The following is a 15,910-nucleotide window of genomic DNA, read 5'->3' as shown; positions in this document are numbered from 1 at the left end:
CGTTGCACGTCTGACCCCTGTGATTCCCCAAACGCGGGAAACTCCGCTTCGCCCTGGGGAGATTCCTTCTCAACCCCCGCCCACCCCCGCTGGGACCTCCTTATCCTCTGCCAGACCCCCCACTGGGTCCCACGTCACGCACCCTTCCCTGCGAGACCCCCCCACCTGTTGTTCCCTCCTCGCTCCCCTCCCCCCGCCAAACCCCCACCCCTGCATCCGGGTTCCTCCTCACCCCCTAATCCTTTCCCCTGGTACAAGCTTTGTTAGATCCAGCAGATATCGCAGGTGGTAACCAGCGGCTTTCTCATGACTGGCAGCCTCCTTCCACCCTTTATAGCTTTGGCACAAGGCAGGAATCGTTTGTCTCATTGGATTCCCCAGCCCTCCTCCTAAATAGAAAAAATTAAGATGGATTCCTGTATCAAGTGACCTGATCACATGTCCTTTGAGACCCCCAGCCTCCATTCTTCCTGGGATGTCCCACACATACACAGGAAGGTTTGCAAGTAAACAGAGCCATTCACAGTTCATTGATTCTGAAGCACCCTTAATGGCTTCCGCTTAATATTCACTAGGCGGGTGGTGAAGCACTGGAATGGGTTCCCTAGGGAGGTGGTGGAATCTCCTTCCATAGAGGTTTTTAAGGCCCAGCTTGACGAAGCCCTGGCTGGGATGATTTAGTTGGGAATTGGTCCTGCTTTGAGCAGGAGGTTGGACTAGATACCTCCTGAGGTCCCTTCCAACCCTGAGATTCTCTGTTTACATCAGCAGCAGAGAGTTCGGTGGCACCTTATAGACTAACAGACGTTTTGGAGCATGAGCTTTCGTGGGTGAATACAAGTAATACAAGTTTATATCTTATTCTCCTAACTCCACAGGTGGAACTAATGCATGCAAACAAATCGGATGAACGCTCTCAGTAGATTATAAGCTTTGCGATGATACCTTACAAGACACCTTTCCCATAGAGCATATTCCAGTTACATTATATTCACATTCATAAGCATATTTTCATAAAACATATGGAGTGCAATGGCACACGTCCCTCCCCCGCCACCCCCACCCTCGCCTGTCGGGTCCCTCCTCGTCCATCCTCCCCTGCCAGACACCCCCTCCCGCTAGGTCCTTCCTCACCCTCCCCCACCAGACACCTCCCCCATTCCAGGCACTCCTCACCCACCCACTGGATCCCTCCTCATTCCCCCTTCCCTACAAGATTCCCTGCCTACTGTGTCCCTCCTCACCCCCCGTCCTGCTGGAGAGGGGGAAGGAGAGGAGAGATGGAGTGAAGTGGAGGGGGTGAAACCTGGGGCTGGAGAGGCGAGGCAGGGAGCTAGCCTCCCCCAGGAGAAGCTTCATCCTCCACCCACACTTTCCCTGTCTCTGCCACTTCCCTCTCAAATGCTGATAGAAATTCCCTCTAGTGCTTCCCCTGTTCTCTCTCATTATCACCTATTAAGTGTTTTCCCAGCATGGCAGAATCTAGGATATCCATCTGCAGGGAAAGAGCCTGGGGAAATTCTGATGTGAAATGAACTAAAGCCTGTTCTGAAACCTCCACAACTGCCCTTCTTGCCCTGCCAGGCTGCAGAATGACATCCATGTTTCGCTCCAGCTCATCCCATCCTCCCATGGGACAGGAAAGAGAAATGGCTGCAGAGGAGCCAGTTCAGGTAGGGATTATGGAGGGGTTGCTGGTGGGCTCCTGCTGGAGGCAGCGGGACAGCAAATACACAGGAGGTGGGAAGTCTGTTTTGTAGGTTGGAAACCTACAAAGAGGAAACAACCCACCTAGATGGGGCTAGGAAAAGTGGCCAGTGCTGGAGCCTGACCCAACTAACCAGCAGCTGCCTCTTCCATCATATCTACTTCCTTACAGTGAGGAAGGTGTTGGGCTTCCTACTCATGTCATGCTGATGCCATGGTGAGGTCTGTATAGACCACTAGACCAGGAGGATGAGGTAGACAAGGTTTTCTTCGGAGAACTAACAGAAGACTTTTCCTGTGTACCTGGCTAGTGCATTGGAGTTCAAAGTGCTGTCCAGAGCGGTCACAATGGAGCACTCTGGGATAGCTCGTGGAAGCCAACACCGTCGATTTGCATCCACACTACCCCAAATTCGACCCAGCAAAGTTGATTTTAGTGCTACTCCCCTCACCGGGGAGGAGTACAGACGTTGATTTTAAAAGCCCTTTAGGTCGACGGAACGGGATTGGTTGTGTGGACGCATTCATTTTTAAATCGACCTAACGCGGCTAAATTCGACCTAACCCTGTAGAGTAGACTAGGCCTTAGCCTTCCCTGATTGCCCAGGAAAAATTTGCCCAAACATTTAGGGTAGTTAGATTAGTTGGTCTTTAAACAGAAAATAATGCTTCCGTCGAGCTAGCTACTGCCTCTCGCGGAGGTGGATGATCTGCACTGATGAAGAACCTTTCCCGTTGCTGTAGCGAGTGTCTACACTGATGCACTACGGCAGGACAGTGACAGTGTCTCAAGTGTAGTCGCAGTGTCTCAAGTGTAGTCAGTGACGCCTCCTGTCCCTCCTTTTCCTTACTGCACTGAAACCCACCAGCCCCTGCTCACCAGTCCCAGCTTTCCTCCAATTCTGCCATTGTCTCTGGGGTTCTCTCTGTGATTAAGAAGCAGATCCAGGGAGACTTCCCGTCTGGCTGGAGTCTTTACTTCCTGGAACACGGAGTTACTGTCTCTGTCTTTTAGAAGCGTCTGGCTGGGTGTGTTCCCAGGAGAGATGAGGATAGTTAAATGCCTCATTCGCAGAGTGTCCTGCACCTTGGAAGCTTCCAGAAGCGTTTTACTGCTTTACAATGTACTGGCTTAAAACCGAGAAACATCCCATGAATTTTCCTGATCTCCTTTGTTTTCTGTCCCCTGAGCAGGGTTTCCCATTCCTAAACCTGATGTGATCTCCCAGCTGGAAGGAGGGGAGGAGCCGTGGGTGCTGGATCTCCAGGGCTCTGAGGAAGGAGAGATCCTGAGAGCTGCCTGTGCAGGTGAGGAATCATTAAACCAATTCAAAAATGCTCTGTGGCTGAAAGAAATACCTGGGACTCCCTAAAAAGGCCTTGGGAGCTCTATGACTTCAGGAGGATCCCCAGGAGGCCTTGTACCCTATGGGCAGCTATTGCTTGTGGCTTCCTACTCATCCTCACTGGCACCCGGCAGTAGCTCCCTCCCTGATGGGATGTGGAGGCAGAATTGTTCCCCTCCTCTTTCCCCGAAGGAGAAGAGTTTTGGAGAATTCAACTACTAGATTTTTTTCTCTCTCTCCAACTCTGATTTTGGTTTGATTTCCCCTTTTCCACCCATTTCTGACATTTCTCTCTTTATCCCAGCAGCTGCTGGGATGGTGAGTGAGAACAAGGAGCAGAATCCTCAACAGGAAGATGCTGAACAAGTGGAAGCACACAGGGGATTATCACAAGGATCCCAAGGGAATATATCCAGGTGTCATGTGCAGGGAAAAGCCTGTGAGAGTCAGCACAGGCCAGAGAGGCAGCAGGGAATCCAGCCCAGGGAGAAGGTGGGCAAATCCATTAATTGTCAGGGGACTCACTAGTACTCCAAGGAAATCACAGCCCAGCAGAGAACACCTGTAGGAGAGAGAAAAAACACATGCACTGAGTGTGGGAAACACTTCACTCTGAACTTCACCCTCATTAGACATCAGCGGATCCACACGGGAGAGCGCCCCTACAAATGTTGTGAGTGCGGGAAACAGTTCAGTGAGAAATAAAACCTTATCACGCATCAGACAAGCCACACAAGAGAGAGACCCTACGAGTGCTACGAGTGCGGGAAAAGCTTCACTCAGAACTCATCCCTTACTAGACATCAGAGGATTCACACAGGAGAGAGACCGTATGAATGCAGTGTGGGAAAAAGTTCACACTGAGCTCATTCCTTATTAATCATCAGAGAATGTGCAAAGGAGGGTGCCCCTATACCTGCTGTGAGTGTGGGGAAAAGTTCACTCAGAGCTCAAGTCTCATCAGTCATTAGAGGATCCACACACAAGAGCAGCCTGTGAACGCAGGAAAAGTTTCATCCGGAGCTCAAACCTTAATAGACATCAGCAATTTCACAGGATAGAGACACACCATAAAAACTTTGTGCAGGGCAGAGAAAAGATTATTTTAAAGCCATTTGTGAATTCCCACAAAGGGACTTTTTAGGGCTGTTTGCACCATTTGCATCACCCTGTTCTCTCAGCTCCCCCAGGGGAGTTGCCGTTTTCCTTTGGAGGTCGCCTTTCTCGGGGTGAATCTCATGGTCCTTTCTACTGACTCTTCTCTCCTGTGACTCATGGGAGTGTGTGTCCCTCCTGCCAAGAGTGTCTATCAGCCCCAGGGCTGGGAAATAGGGGTGACCTCAAGTAGCTAAACTGAGCGAAAATCGACCTGGGCTTTGTCTCCTGTAGGATTTTCCATGGAGTCGGCCTGCTGGAGGGAGCTATCCTAATGTAAACACCCCACTAGATGTGCCATGCTGACATAGCCCAGGCACAGGGATCGGGGTTAGCTAGCACCTTCCCCTTTGACCTTAATCAACAACAATTTTCATACTGTAGACAAGCCCTGAGCAGCACATTTATACTCTCACTGCACTAGCAGAGCGATTGTTAAAGTCACCATGTTCCTCCTTCAGCGACAGATTGTCTCATCCCCAGTTGTTCTCACGCTGGTCCAGGTTGTGCTGGGCAGCAGGTATTTTTCTTTTTACCATTTCCCTTACTGAAAATCTGTTTCAATAGAGGAGAAGCAGGACTGGGACAAATGTATCATTTCGGCCTCTACGACACTGGAAGGAAATGGGAGTGAGTTGGCAGGATTACCTCCTTCCCCATAGCTGTCACTAGGCCTGCTCACTCCAGCAGCGCTGGCGTCAGTCTGAGCCACAATTGAATTTATCCACCTCTCTTCTACCCCTCCACCTCCCACAGAGTCTCTGCGCTTTGTAGAAATTTGATCCTAAATCCGACTTGTTAGCCGGCATGTTCCCGCAGCCCCGAGGAGCAGGAGCAATCAGGGAAACTCTGTGCACCTGCTCCACAGTTCCCATTGGCCAGGAACTGCGTGAAGGGGCTCAGGGCTGGTGCAGGGGGTTGGAATGCAGGAGGGGGTGTGGGAGGGGCCTCAGGGCTGGGGGGCGGTGCCTGTGGGAGGGGGCAGTGTGCATGGCGCAGAGCCGTCTGGCCGCACCTCTGCCTAGGGGCCAGACATGCCGGCTACTTCTGGGAGCTGTGCTGCCACCTGGGAGACACCTGAGGTAAGCGCCGACTGGCTGCTGCCACACCATGAACTTCCTGTCCCAGACTGTAACCCCCTCCCGCACCCCAACACCCTGCCCCATCCCACACCTGTACCCCAGGCCTGAGTCCCCTCCCACACCCCGTCCCACACCCCAATCCCCTACTCCAACCCGAAGCCACCTCCCACAGCCCCTCCCATATTCCAAATCCCTCAGCCCCAGCCCGGATCCCCTTCCTGTACCCCAAACATCTCATCCCAGGCCCCACCCCAGAGCCCTCACCCCCAGATGGAGCCCTGACCCCCTCCTGCACTCCAATACCCGACTCCAGCCCGGAGCCCCCTCCCACACCCACAACCCCATATTTCTGGCCACATCCCGGAGCCCTCATCACCAGCCCAGTGAAAGTGAGTGAGGGTGGGGGAGAGCGAACGACTGAAGGAGTGGGGGCGGGGTGGGCCAAGGGCGTTTGGTTTTGTGCAATTAGAAAGTTGGTAACCCTACGCCGAGTGGCCACCCTCAGCCGGCGTGAGAAGCGGCTCTGTCTCGCCCCCTTCCCCTGCTGAGGTGCCGGCGAGGCTGCTGGAGCTTCGAGCAGACACTGTGGTGCTTTGAGTCTCCCAGGACCAGGTCCAGCCCAGAGATGTGTTCCCCGCTCCTGTGGCCCCAGCGCCCCAGGAGCCAGCGGGATTGGCTGCCCTGGCCAGGGACGTGGGGCTGAAAGGTCCTTTCCAGAGGCAACATGTGGGGTAGTCATATGCCCCCCTACCCCACACATTTACATTATGCCCCTCCAGTATCAGGAGGTATAAGTCATGTCTGCTGGGAGGGGTAGCTTCTCCCCCACTGTAACATTATTTGGAAGGGGGTGTCCTGACTCCATGGCAGATGACCACTCTCCCTCCCCTGCCCCTGCAGGGAGGGGAAACCCTTTACCCACTTCTCCAGCTCCCTTCCTTCCTTCCTCAGCTGCAGATCTCTAGGCTGCGTTAAAAACACTGCGGGTGCTGACATGCTGGCTGCAGGGTCCTGCCGTAACCTCGCTGTCACCCTACAGGGCAACTGCACCTGGATTCCCCCTCCATGGTCACCCAGCAACACCCTCCCTTAGACTTCCCAGCCGTCACCTCTTGGGCAGAGACAAGTGTCTCTCCCTCTCCTGGACAGCGTATTTCCAGGCTGCAGCAGCCCTGTTTACACTGCAATATCCCTCAGCAAGTCCTAAATGGCCAGTGCCTGCCCTTTCCTTTCTCTGCAGTGACTAAGAGCAGTGTCACTGCCAATAGTGATATCCACCCAGCTCTTTGGTGCAAGCACCTTTATTCTTCAGGGCATAGCATTGCCCAGAAAATATTAAAAACAAGGAAAGAACCAGAGATCACCCCAACTCCAGCAAGGACTCTGGTTGGGGATTTGTGCTTCAAACCCCCCCCCCCCCATGGCTTTTTCTGTCATCACACCAGCTTCACTCAGCACCAGCCCCCATCCTGTAACTGTAAATCTTTCTTTACGGGTTTGGGTTCTGTGATCTGGGATGGAATCACAGGGTCACCAAAGCATACCTGTCCGGGTGTGGTGTCTAACAGCACATTCTGCCTGACTCTGGTTCCCCGATCCCATGAGTTTGCCTGCACAGTTCAATCCTGCTCACACGACATGAGCCAAATCCTGCCAAGCACAGTCCCATGGACGGCACTGGGGGGTTGTGCTCCCAGATCCCTGGTGCTTCACAGAATCCAACCTCCTGAGTTCTCCGGATGATGCTCAATGACAAAGGAGAAGCGGGGAGATCCCAGAGAGAAAGAAGCCACTGACTGGTGAGGAAATGGGGTGGGAGAAGCAGGCAGAGGTTACAGAGAAGCCTATTTACACAAACAGGGACAGTGTCTCGGGCAGGAGGCAAGTGCAACATCTTTAGGATGATGGTGGTGGAGAGAAAAAAGGTGGATTCAATGCAAGAGGAGCTCAAAGAGGGAAGTGTCATAAGTAGATAGGTAAGGTAAGGGTTAATTTCTTTTGCCTGTAAAGGGTGAACAAAGGGAACCAACACCTGACCAGAGGACCAATCAGAGAACTGGATTTTTTAAAAGTCAGGGGCGGAAATTGTGTACTCGAGGTCTTTTGTTTTCCCAGCTATGGAGGAAACATTTTCTGCTAACTCCTATTTCTTTCTAATATTTTCCTACAAAGTGTGAGTACAAAGGCCACAAGGCAAATAGGCTGTATATGCTTTGTGTTGTATTTACAGGTGTGTTGATTTGCTGGACTGGTTAAAGGGGCTATCTTTTAAATCAGACTGTTTATTCATATTTTCTTATAAGCAAGAGCCTGTATTGATCTCTTAATGCAGTTATTGTTTGTATTTCTTTCTTTATATAAGTTCTTTTAAAACTTTGTGGGAGTTTCTTTTCCTAGTGAGGCAAAGGGATAGACGTCTCTGTACCAGCTGTCTGTCTCCCTACGGGAAGACAGAGCGGGGGAGCATTACATTCTGTGGGTTATTTTCCATTTTATTACCAGGGAAAAGACAGGCTATGGGGAAAGAAGAAGAATCAACTCTGTTCCCTTGTGGTTGCGGTTTTTCTCTAGTTACTGCTACGGACCGGGGGGGGGGGGGAGGAAATCTCCTGTGTGTTAGCTGTGATTAGCTTTGAATGCCTAGCCTCGGGGAGGTAAATATCTCTCTTGGTTTTGCATTCAAGGAGTAAGTATAGCATCGCCCAGGCTCACCCAGGAAAGGGGGGAGCTGTGGTATGAGATAGGGAGACCCAGGGGTCTGGGTCTTGGGGGTCTTCCCAAAGGAAGTTGGGGAGTCCACAGAGGGGGTCCCCCAAGGAGTATTTGGGGAATCCAGGCTGATAAGAGCCTAATTCTTATCTGGTGGCAGCGAAGTAAAATCCAAGCTGGTAGTGAGCTTGGGGGAGGTTCAGATAAACACTCAGATTTTGTACGCTAAAGTCCAAATCTGGGACAAACGTTTATTACAGAAGGTGAATGGCAGCTCTGCACAGGACCACGGCGCTCTGACACCCCAGTTCTGGGCACCCTGGACAGTCCTAGCTAGAGAGAACAGGCAAACAGGGACCCATCCCCCTGCAATGAACCTCTCCTGGCAGAAGGCCCCATGGAGCACTATGTGTGAGCTGTGTTGGGAGTGGGGGGCTCTGGGGACAGAGGGCAGCTGAAGTCCCTCAGTTGTATGGGAACTAGGCAGTGCACCCCCCTCACAGCTGGGACCGAGGGGCAGCAACAGCTGTTAGGGTCTGCTACCAGGATTGGGGAAAAGACAAGCAGATGGGCCAGATCCCCAGCTGATATTAATCATCCTGACTCCATTGGAGTAAACAGGTCAGATCCTCAGCCGCTGTGAACTTCTTTTACTCCAATGGTGACAATGTCTCTATTTTCCTCATGTCCCATTTAACCAGCTAATTTCCGTTTTTGTCATCCAGGTGGTACTGACTCCACAGCGTCCTCTGTCTCACCCCTCACACACAGCAGAGGGCTGTGCAGAAAAAAGGGGCTTGAGAGCGGGAAGAAATCTGCTAACTTCTTCCTGGGACTTCACTGGGTTTTCTTCTCTTTCTCTTTTATAAAGACATCCAGCTCACAGGGAGCAGAGCCCCCCGTCTGGCATGGCTGGAAGCTGCACGATCTGCCTGATCCTCATGCTCCTGGTGATGGGAGAGGGCCTGGGAGACCCTGCCAGCTCTGGCAAAGAGTGGGGAAGGGCAGGGATGCACCACACCCCATCCCCTGGCAGGACAGTAAAGAAGTTGGGGGGAGTAGAGCCCCTGGGGTGTTGGAGTCTGGGCCAGGGGCTGCCCTGTGGCTAGGCTCTATGCGGAGGCCAGCGCTGGTGTCTGGCAGCTGTCCTGCAGCTGGGCTCTGGGGGGCTGGTGTCTGGCAGCTGTCCTGCAGCTGGGCTCTGGAAGGATGGGAGTGCAGGTGTCTGGGCTCTGGGGGCCCCCACACAGCCCCCTCCAGCATCACTCATCTGGAATTGGGTTGTTGTAGGGGTTTTGTTAACTCTCTTCCCCTTGGAGAATCATTTTTGCTGTTGTCTGTATTGTTGACATAGTTGTTGACAGGTATTTTGAATAACTGAAACTGGAGTGAATATATTGTGTTACTTTGACAAATAAAATATACAAAATTTTAAAATATTGTGTGCAGAATTTTTAATTTTTTGGTGCAGAATTCCCCAAAAAATAACTAAAGGGCAAAACCCATCATTAACGAGGAGTTAAGTGTCTGGTGGGATGTTGTCTGCCTGGAGAACCTCAACTTCAGCAAAACTCACACGCCTGAAAAACAGGAAACCAAGAGTTAAGGTTGCCTACACAACCTTAACTCTGCCCTCTTTCAGTCATTCCCCAGTTTTCCCCCAAAACACAAACACATCTTCAGTCTGCCAACACCACAATGGCTGAAAGGCACAATCTCTTCCCATCCATTTACAACCCTTCAACCCAGACCCCCAACTTCAGCTTATCCTGACCAGACAACCCCAGGACAAAATAGGGTTCTGACCCAAGTAGCTTATTGAAAGACATGACTCGCTATCTCTTTGTTCATTTTAATGAAATATATAAAACAAATAAAATGAAGAACACAGCTCACTAAACCTAAACTATTCTTAACACCACTCAACGAGCTCTGTATAAGTCACTTTCAATTTCATATAAAATTAAATTCTAGAGCAGGTTACAGCCAATATCTCAAAAACCAGGAGAGTAGATTCCCCTGTCACTTTCTCCTCCGATCCATTCAAACCGGCTTCACTCCACAGCATTCATTATTATGAAATTGTGTTATCGGCAAAAAAAGAAAATTAGCATCATCGTAACAGGAAAAAATTGCTGACCTTCTCGTGTGCAAACCATCCCAGCTCAGCAGGAAAATGTCCAGAAGTGGCTCTGTCAATAGACAGAAACTGGGATTTAAACTTGGAATGATCACACTGTGTTTGGGATCCATGGAAATTCCCCATCCAGGTCTGGAATACTCATCTCCAGCCCTAACGAGTTGGATTTAGGATCCATTTGCTACGAAGTGCAGAGACTTCGTGGGAGGTGGAGGGGTAGAACAGAGGTGGAATAACTCCATTGTGTCTCAGACAGACGCCAGCGCTGCTGGAGTGAGCAGGCCTAGTGACAGCTATGGGGAAGGAGGTAATCCTGCCAACTCACTCCCATTTCCTTCCAGTGTCGTAGAGGCCGAAATGATACATTTGTCCCAGTCCTGCTTCTCCTCTTCGTTATATTGAAATAGATTTTCAATAAAGGAAATGATAAAAAGAAAAATACCTGCTGCTCAGCACAACCTGGACCAGCGTGAGAACAACTGGGGATGAGACAATCTGTCGCCAAAGGGAGAAACTTGGTGACTCTAACAATCGCTCTGCTAGCGCGGTGAGAGGATAAATGTGCCGCTCAGGGCTTGTCTTGAGTATGAAGATTGGTATTGATTAAGACAGGTCAAAGCGGAAGGTGCTAGCTAACCCCAACCTCTGTGCCTGGGCTATGTCAGCACTGCACATCCAGCGGTGTGTTTACATTAGGATAGCTACCTCCAGCACGCTGGAAAAATCCTAGAGGAGGCAAAGCTCAGGTCATTTTCAGATTTCTCCTACCTGAGGTCACCCCTGTTAACCCCACATGAGGCTGATGGACACTCCTGGCCAGAGTGACACACACTCCCATGACCTACAGGACAACAGAGTTGGTAGAAAGGACCATGGGATTCACCCCAGAGAAGGGTGACCTGCAAAGGAAAAGCGGGCAACTCCCCTGGGGGAGCTGAGAGAACAGGGTGATGCAAATGGTGCAAACAGCCCTAAAAAGTCCCTTTGTGGGAATTTGCAAATGGCCTTAAAACAATCTTTTCTCTGCCCTGCACAAAGTGTTTATGGTGTGTCTCTAGCCTGTGCAATCGCTGATGTCTATTAAGGTGTGAGCTCCGGATGAAACTTTTCCTGCATTCACAGGCTGCTCTCGTGTGTGGATCCTCTGATGATTAACAAGGTCTGATTTAAAAGTGAAGCTTTTCCCGCACTCACAGCATTCATATGGTCTCTCTCCCGTGTGGATCCCCTGATGTCTAATAAGAGATGAGCTCTCAGCGAAGCTTTTCCCGCACTCACAGCACTCGTAGGGTTTCTCTCCTGTGTGGATCCTCCGATGTTTAATAAGGCCTGAGCTCTGAGTGAACGTTTTCCCACACTCACAGCACGCGTAGGGTCGCTCTCCTGTGTGGATTCTCTGGTGATTATTAAGGCCTGAGCGCTGAGTGAACTTTTTCCCGCACTCACAGCACTCATACGGTCTCCCTCCTGTGTGGCCTGTCTGATGTTTAATAACGTTTGATTTCTCACTGAACTGTTTCCCCCACTCAGGGCAGGTATAGGGGCCCTCTCCTCTATGGATTCTCTGATGATTACTAAGGCCTGAGCGCTGAGTGAACTTTTTCCCATACTCACAGCACTCATAGGGACTCTGCTGCGTGTGGCCTCTCTGATGTGCACTAAGGTTGGATTTCTGACTGAACTGTCTCCCGCACTCATAGCACTCATAGGGGCGCTCTCCCGTGTGGACCCTCTGATGTTTATTAACGTCTGATTTGAAAGCAAAGCTTTTCCCGCACTCACAGCACTTATACGGTCTCTCTCCTGTGTGGATCCTCTGATGTCGAATAAGGGATGAGCTCCGAGTGAAGCTTTTCCCGCACTCACAGCACTCGTAAGGTCTCTCGTCTGTGTGGCTGGTCTGATGTTTAGTAAGGTTTGATTTCTCACTGAACTGTTTCCCGCACTCACAACATTCATAGGGTCTCTCTCCCGTGTGGCTTGTCTGATGTTTCATAAATTTTGATTTCTCAATGAATTGTTTCCCACACTCAGAGCATTCGTAAGGGCGCTCTCCCGTGTGGATCTTCTCATGTTTAAACAGGGCTGAGCTCTGAGCGAATGTTTGTCCACACTCACAGCATATATAGGGACGCTCTCCTGTGTGCATTCTCTGATGGTTAATAAGGACTGAGCTCTGAGTGAACTTCTTCCCGCACTCACTGCATTCATAGCGTCTATCTCCTGTGTGGATCCTCTGATGTCTAGTAAGGGTAGAGCGCCGAGTGAAGCTTTTCCCGCACTCGTAGCACTCATAGGGTCTTTCTCTTGTGTGGCTTGTCTGATGTGTGACAAGGTTTGATTTCTCACTGAACTGTTTCCCGCACTCACCGCATTTGTAGGGGCGCTTTCTCATGTGGATCCGCTGATGTCTAACGAGGGTGGAGTTCAGAGTGAAGTGTTTCCCACACCCAGTGCATGTGTTTTTTCTCTCTCCTACAGGTATTCTCTGCTGGGCTGTGATTTCCTTGGCGTTCTGGTGAGTCCCCTGACAATTAATGGATTTGCCCACTTTCTCCCTGGGCTGGTTTCCCTTCTGCCTCTCTGGCCTGTGCTGACTCTCACAGGTTTTCCCCTTCACATGATGCCTGGACACATTCCCTTGGGATCCTTGTGATAATCCCCCATGCTCTTCCACTTGCTCAGCATCTTCCTGCTCAGGATTCAGCTCCTTGTTCTCACTTACCATCCCAGCACCTGCTAAGACAGAGAGAAAAACGTCAGAAACAAGGATGGAAAAGAAAGAAAGAAGACTGAAATTAGAGCTGGAGAGACAGGAAAAAAAACCCGGGTAGTGAATTCTCCTCAAATTTTCTCCATAGCAGCGAGAAGAGGGGATGTGGAGGCAGAATTGTATCTGTTAGGCAGGGAGCTGCTGGCATGTGTCAGTGAGGATGGGTAGGAAGCCATGAGCAACAGCTGCCCATAGGATACAAGCCCTCCTGCGGATCCTCCTGAACTCTGAGAACTCCCAAAGCCTTTTTAGGGAGTCCCAGGTATTTCTTTCAGTCACGGAGCACTTTCTAATTGGTTTAATGATCTCTCACCTGCACAGGCAGCTCTCAGGATCTCTCCTTCCTCAGAGCCCTGGAGATCCAGGACCCACGGCTCCTCCCCTTGGTCCAGCTGGGAGATCATGTCAGGTTTGGCAACAGGAAACCGTGCTGAGGGGATAGAAAACAAAGGAGATCGGGGAGTTCATGGCACATTTCTCACAAAGAGTCTATTGGTTTTAACCCAGCCTATTGTAAAGCAGTAAAACGCTTGAAGCAGCTTGCCAGGGCTCCAAGGTGCAGGACACTCTGCATATGAGGCATTTAACTATCCCCATCTCTGCTGGGAACACACCCAGCCAGACACTCCCGTGACATTGAGACAGAAAGGTTTAGCAACTAGCAGGCAAAATTACCCAAATTCAACCTTTAAAGTCATATTAGAAATGTATGTAATTACGGCTATTCCTTATAAATAGCTAACGTAGCCATGTCAAATGTAAAGAAACTGTCTGGTGGTCCACCCGCGATTTACCCTGACAGGCCACAGGCAGCCAGCAGGCCACAGGGTGCCCACCTTAGGCTGATGAATGCAACTAGTTACCTGTGCATGCATAGGAAATAGGGGTTTTTATTTCAAGCCACAATGCTGCACCCAAGGAATGCCGGCTGTCAAGAGGCTGCCAGAGAGCCACAAAAAGAACTAGTGGGCCCTGACTCTGTTATCTCAGATCTGCTTAAGCTTCGTCAGGGGAAGTTTGAGTCACAAGACCGAGGTTCCCTGCTCCTGTCTGGGTTACCCCGATATTGGGCATTGGACTGTGACCTATGGAACTAATTCTGGAAGGACTATTTACAATTTTGATGCTCACCATCTCTACTACGAAACTGACCTAAGAACTCGACTCATATCTGCATGGATCATGGTCTTTTAACCAATACTCACTCTCTTTTTTCCTTTTCATAAATCTTAGTTTAGTTAATAAGAATTGGCAGTAAGCGTGGATTTGGGTAAGATCGGAACTATTCACTGACCTGGTGGGTAATGTGTCCGATCCTTTGGGATTGGTAGAATTTTTCATATGATCAACAAGATTTTCAATAATCCTCATCATATTTAACTTGGCTGTCTGGGTGGGAGTCCAAGGCTGCATTGTTCCAAGGGAACTGTGTTACTGAATTCTGGGTAAGCAGGAAGGTATTGTGGAAGCTGTTTTGTTGCTGGATTGGTTAATCTCATTATTAGAAATAACCACCAGTTTTGGGGATCATCTGCCCCATTTGTTGGGGTTTGCACTGATTGAGCAATGTCAGTGCGACACCCCCTCCCACCACTTCCAGTCACAGCTCCTCATCAAAGGGGCTCCCAAAACACAAACACGGTAACCCCATGCCCCAGACAGTAAAGGCTCCAGCCAGAGGGGAAGTCACCTTGGACCTGCTCCATAACCACAGAGAGACACCCAGACACAAGGAGAGTTGAAGGAAGGCCAGGACTGGTGAGCATGGACTGGTGGGATTCAGCGCAGTAAGGGATAGGATGGACCAGGGGTGTAGACATTACTACAGCAATGGAAAGAGGTCTCCCATTGGCATAGGTCATCCACCTCCCTGAGCGGCAGTAGCTAGACTGATTAGTAGCATTATTTTCTGTTTAAAGATCAATTATTCTAACTACACTAAAAGCCACATTTCTTCAAATTGTCTTGATATTTTCTGGGGTTTACGGACATTCCAGGAAGGGTTATTGGTCCAAATACGGAGTGATTTGATCACGAGGTCCCTGAGAAACAGCCCTGCCACCAGAGGCAGTTTTTTACAAAATCATCTTGCTCATTTAACATTCAGCTGGGGTTGAAACTATAGTTCTTCTTGTTCCCTGACAGATCTCAGTCACTTGACTTTTTCAGTCCTGGTTCTCTAAAGAGGCAGTGGGTGCTATGTACTAACTGAGATAAATGCCAATACCTCTAGAATTTGGAATTTCAGAGCAGCACAAGCCAAACTGGTGAGTCCCAGACACTGACATGCAGCAAGACTGAGTTCCTGTTAATGGCTAGAGGGTTTCCCATACTCTGTCATCACAGTAAAGGGTTGGCTCCAGAGGATGTGCTGTGGCCATTGAATCTGAATCACACCCGAGTCCTCCCTCTGGTAGCTTTAAGTCAATGTGTGTCATGCATTTTTCTTGCATTCTGCTGAAATTCCTTGTGGAAGCTTTGCTCTCTGATTCCAACATGTCTGCATCAAGCGTGGTATTTTAAAGTGCCGCAATATCCACATACAGACATTTGCTCGGTCTGCACTTAAGTTTTTCCATGTAGCTCTGTAAGTTTGGAGTGTAAAAATCATACCACTAACCAATGTAGCTAGCAGAGCAAAAGCTCTAGGCAGAATCATAGAATATCAGGGTTAGAAGGGACCTCAGGAGGTATCTAGTCCAACCCCCTGCTCAAAGCAGGATCAATCCCCAGACAGATTTTTGCCCCAGATCCATAAATGGCCCCCTCAAGGATTGAACTCACAACCCTGGGTTTAGCAGGCCAATGCTCAAACCTCTGAGCTATCCTCCCATTATAGTGGGGGAAGAAAAAAAACAAACCACTATTGAATATTAAAGAACAAATCATGTCAAATCAATCCGATCGCCTTCTTTGATAGGATAATGAGTCTTGTGGATAAGGGAGAAGCGGTGGATGTGGTATACCTAGACTTTAGTAAGGCATTTGATACGCTCTC

The 15,910-nt window shown here is 49.9% G+C and overlaps 2 protein-coding genes and 1 pseudogene across 4 annotated transcripts in view; 2 read left to right on the top strand and 1 right to left on the bottom strand.

Moving 5' to 3' along the window:
* LOC116816480 (uncharacterized) overlaps positions 1 to 15,910 on the top strand; it is a 560,774-nt gene that overhangs the window by 451,490 nt on the left and 93,374 nt on the right. Inside the window, exon 11 of one of the 3 annotated variants that reach the window (XM_075070353.1) lies at positions 1,585 to 1,673. In XM_075070353.1, the coding sequence (XP_074926454.1) occupies positions 1,585 to 1,673 (89 nt within the window). Of the gene's footprint in view, positions 1 to 1,584; positions 1,674 to 2,898; positions 3,016 to 15,910 lie in introns of all 3 variants that reach the window. The other 2 variants (XM_075070352.1, XM_075070351.1) reach the window with 2 other exon arrangements.
* LOC142047431 (zinc finger protein with KRAB and SCAN domains 5-like) lies at positions 3,012 to 3,939 on the top strand (annotated as a pseudogene).
* Positions 9,838 to 15,910, bottom strand: part of LOC116821732 (uncharacterized) — a 17,848-nt gene continuing 11,775 nt past the window's right edge. Inside the window, 2 exon segments of the mRNA XM_075070442.1 lie at positions 9,838 to 11,259; positions 11,262 to 12,548. Of these exon segments, the coding sequence (XP_074926543.1) occupies positions 11,111 to 11,259; positions 11,262 to 12,548 (1,436 nt within the window). The 3' untranslated portion in view covers positions 9,838 to 11,110.

This window comes from Chelonoidis abingdonii, chromosome 11, assembly GCF_003597395.2.
Source record: "Chelonoidis abingdonii isolate Lonesome George chromosome 11, CheloAbing_2.0, whole genome shotgun sequence".
NCBI classification, from domain to species: domain Eukaryota; kingdom Metazoa; phylum Chordata; order Testudines; family Testudinidae; genus Chelonoidis; species Chelonoidis abingdonii.
The sequence above is the reverse complement of the archived record's forward strand: the minus strand, read 5'-3'. Positions and strand labels throughout refer to the sequence as shown.